This window comes from Seriola lalandi, unplaced genomic scaffold, assembly GCF_002814215.2.
Source record: "Seriola lalandi dorsalis isolate HSWRI2012SDOR001 ecotype SW California unplaced genomic scaffold, Sedor1 jcf7180002053525, whole genome shotgun sequence".
In the NCBI taxonomy this organism is placed as follows: Eukaryota; Metazoa; Chordata; class Actinopteri; order Carangiformes; family Carangidae; genus Seriola; species Seriola lalandi.
In genome coordinates, this window is record NW_019524078.1 from 2,146 (window position 1) to 4,537 (window position 2,392).

General features: G+C 37.4%; 1 protein-coding gene across 1 annotated transcript in view; it reads left to right on the top strand.

Annotated features, from left to right (window-relative positions):
- Nucleotides 1–978: 978 nt before the first annotated feature.
- Nucleotides 979–2,392, top strand: part of LOC147819433 (putative high affinity immunoglobulin gamma Fc receptor IC) — a gene marked incomplete at its 3' end in the record, with an annotated part of 3,036 nt that continues 1,622 nt past the window's right edge. Inside the window, exons 1-3 of the mRNA XM_087172620.1 lie at nucleotides 979–1,009; nucleotides 1,676–1,738; nucleotides 2,140–2,392. The exon at nucleotides 2,140–2,392 is cut by the window's right edge and continues 2 nt beyond it. Of these exons, the coding sequence (XP_087028746.1) occupies nucleotides 979–1,009; nucleotides 1,676–1,738; nucleotides 2,140–2,392 (347 nt within the window). The remainder of the gene's footprint in view (nucleotides 1,010–1,675; nucleotides 1,739–2,139) is intronic.

The following is a 2,392-nucleotide window of genomic DNA, read 5'->3' on the forward strand; positions in this document are numbered from 1 at the left end:
TCTCCTCTGCTTCCCTGCGGTTCCTGAGTAGCCAGGTAAACTGCCTCTAACAAGAGGTGTAGCCCTAAGCCCCCGGTCGGCATCCATACACGGGCGAGTCATGAGCCAGTTTTTTACCGAATCTATTTGAAATGAAGTCTCTAGTCTAGCAACGATGTGCTAAGTTAATTTGAAAGAGCAACGGTTGATGAGGAAACTCCAACTCATTCATGTGGCATTTGGTTGACCAGTGGTGGAAATATGATCACTCAGTCACTCAGTCAAGACAGCCAAAAATAAAATTTTTACCTCCACAAGTCTGTATAAGGAGACAGATGGTGAAGAAGATGTGTGTGAGAGAGGACAGTGACCCACTGAACACTGACAATCCATCGTTTAGGTGAAACATCTTGGCGTTCTGAAAAAAAAAAACTCTATTTCTCAATAGAGCAAAGCAGTGTTGTTTCTCACCTTATATAGGGTAAGAATGATTTGTTGAATAAGTATCCATAAAGTGAACTTCATATATAAAACTTGACAATTGAAATAAAAAACTTGATTAGCTTAAGGGAACTTTTTGCAATAATAACCTTTCGCTCAGGTTCAGGGAATGATAGTGGTCATGGTAACAAGTGTCCAACGCTGAATGAGGAATGTATAGTAATAGTGATCTCCTGTGTCAAAGCGCCTCACTACTTCCTCCTTTGGTCCTGACAGATAAAGAGTCGGAAACCTACTGTAGCTTCATGTCAGTTACATTTTGGGTCTTAGTTCTTCCCTTACATTCAGTTTTAAACTCTGCACTGAAAGACTGTGGGTTTTTATTTTGGTTTCGCATTTATATTTCTGCCTCTGCGTCACACAAATATTTAAAAACAGACCAAACCTGTTGATGCACGAGTGTCAAAAAATAAGCTCAACAGGAAGAGGAGGTCCTCGCCTCCATTTCACTTTGTCTGTTTTTCAGTCTTATATCAAGACAGTCAGCAGCGAGACGTCATGGAGGTCACAGCTCTCTGCATGAGGACGAGTGAGTACTGGGTGTCTCCTCCTTCCTGTACAAGGTTTAAATACAGAGAAATTCATAATGTTATGTTAAATTTATTTCTATTAGCAGCAGAGACAGAAGAAAGATCATTTATCTACTTTATTATTCTACTTCTACCTATTTTATTTTACGATACACTACTATGATGTAACTAGCCATACTAACTGTATCAAAACCAATAGAAGAGCATCAAACTGCAACATGTTTTGGATCTGATATTGTATTTTATTTCTCATTAGACTATGAACTTGTAAAATGGTGCCTAATAGTGTATTAGGGTCTCCTATTTAGATTCTAATTAAAGTATAATTGGAGTAAAAGTGTCTAAGTATTGTTTATTTTGGATTTAATATGTATGTATGCCTATGGTTTCTCAATAGGGTATAACTATGTTTGTTTAATGTCTAATAAACAATATATTAATTATAGTTTTGTCTAATTTGATACAAATTAGGGCTTGTTACGTCTTATTAGTGAACCATAAAATTAAGTGCTATCAAAATGTTATTATCCATTTATATCACTTTGTACATTTCTTCAAAATACACAAAGTACACAAAATACACAAAATACACAAAATACAGGTGACTTTGCATGTGAGCTGATCTGCAGTGTGTCTGATGCAGCTCTCTCCCTTTGTCTATCCAGTGATGAACGTGTTGATGGTGCTGGTTGCACAAGTGCAGCTCAGTTATTGTGCTCAACAAGTTGGTAAGCTACAGTCAGTGCAATGAAAGACTCTGTTCTTAAATCAAATATCTGCTGTTTAACAAACGTGGCCTCTGTATTAATGAGACAAAAGCATGAGAATATATGAGAGAAAACAAGGTCACACTCTGAACCACAGACCAAGACTCTTGGTCTCTGCTGCTCGGCTTTTGTCTCTCACCAGATATTATAACTGTTTAAAACAAAACATGTTGCCATAATTTACGTTGTGCATGTAGAATTTCTTTAACTTCAATGACTGTTAGAATGTAATTAAAAATGTCCTTATTGCCATGGTAATACTCACTACAAATATTCCTCTTAAAAAAGTGTTTTTAGTTTTGATTCAGAACCAAGAAGCTGTAAGACATTCACTCATTTCTTCTTCTATGTCTCTGTCTCAGATGCAGCTTTTCCTTGTATTCTTCCAAACAGACTGCAGTTCTTTGAGTATGAGTCCATCTCTATAAATTGCACATCTGATGGCTCAGCTGAATGGACAGTGATGAGGACACTGAAGGAAATAATTCCTACAAACACTTCAAACTGGGTGACATCAGCAGGATCTGGCAGAATTTATCCTTCATTTGCTTCAGACAGTGGAGAATACTGGTGTGAGGACGGAGACAGACGGAAAAGCAACGCTCTCAACATCAC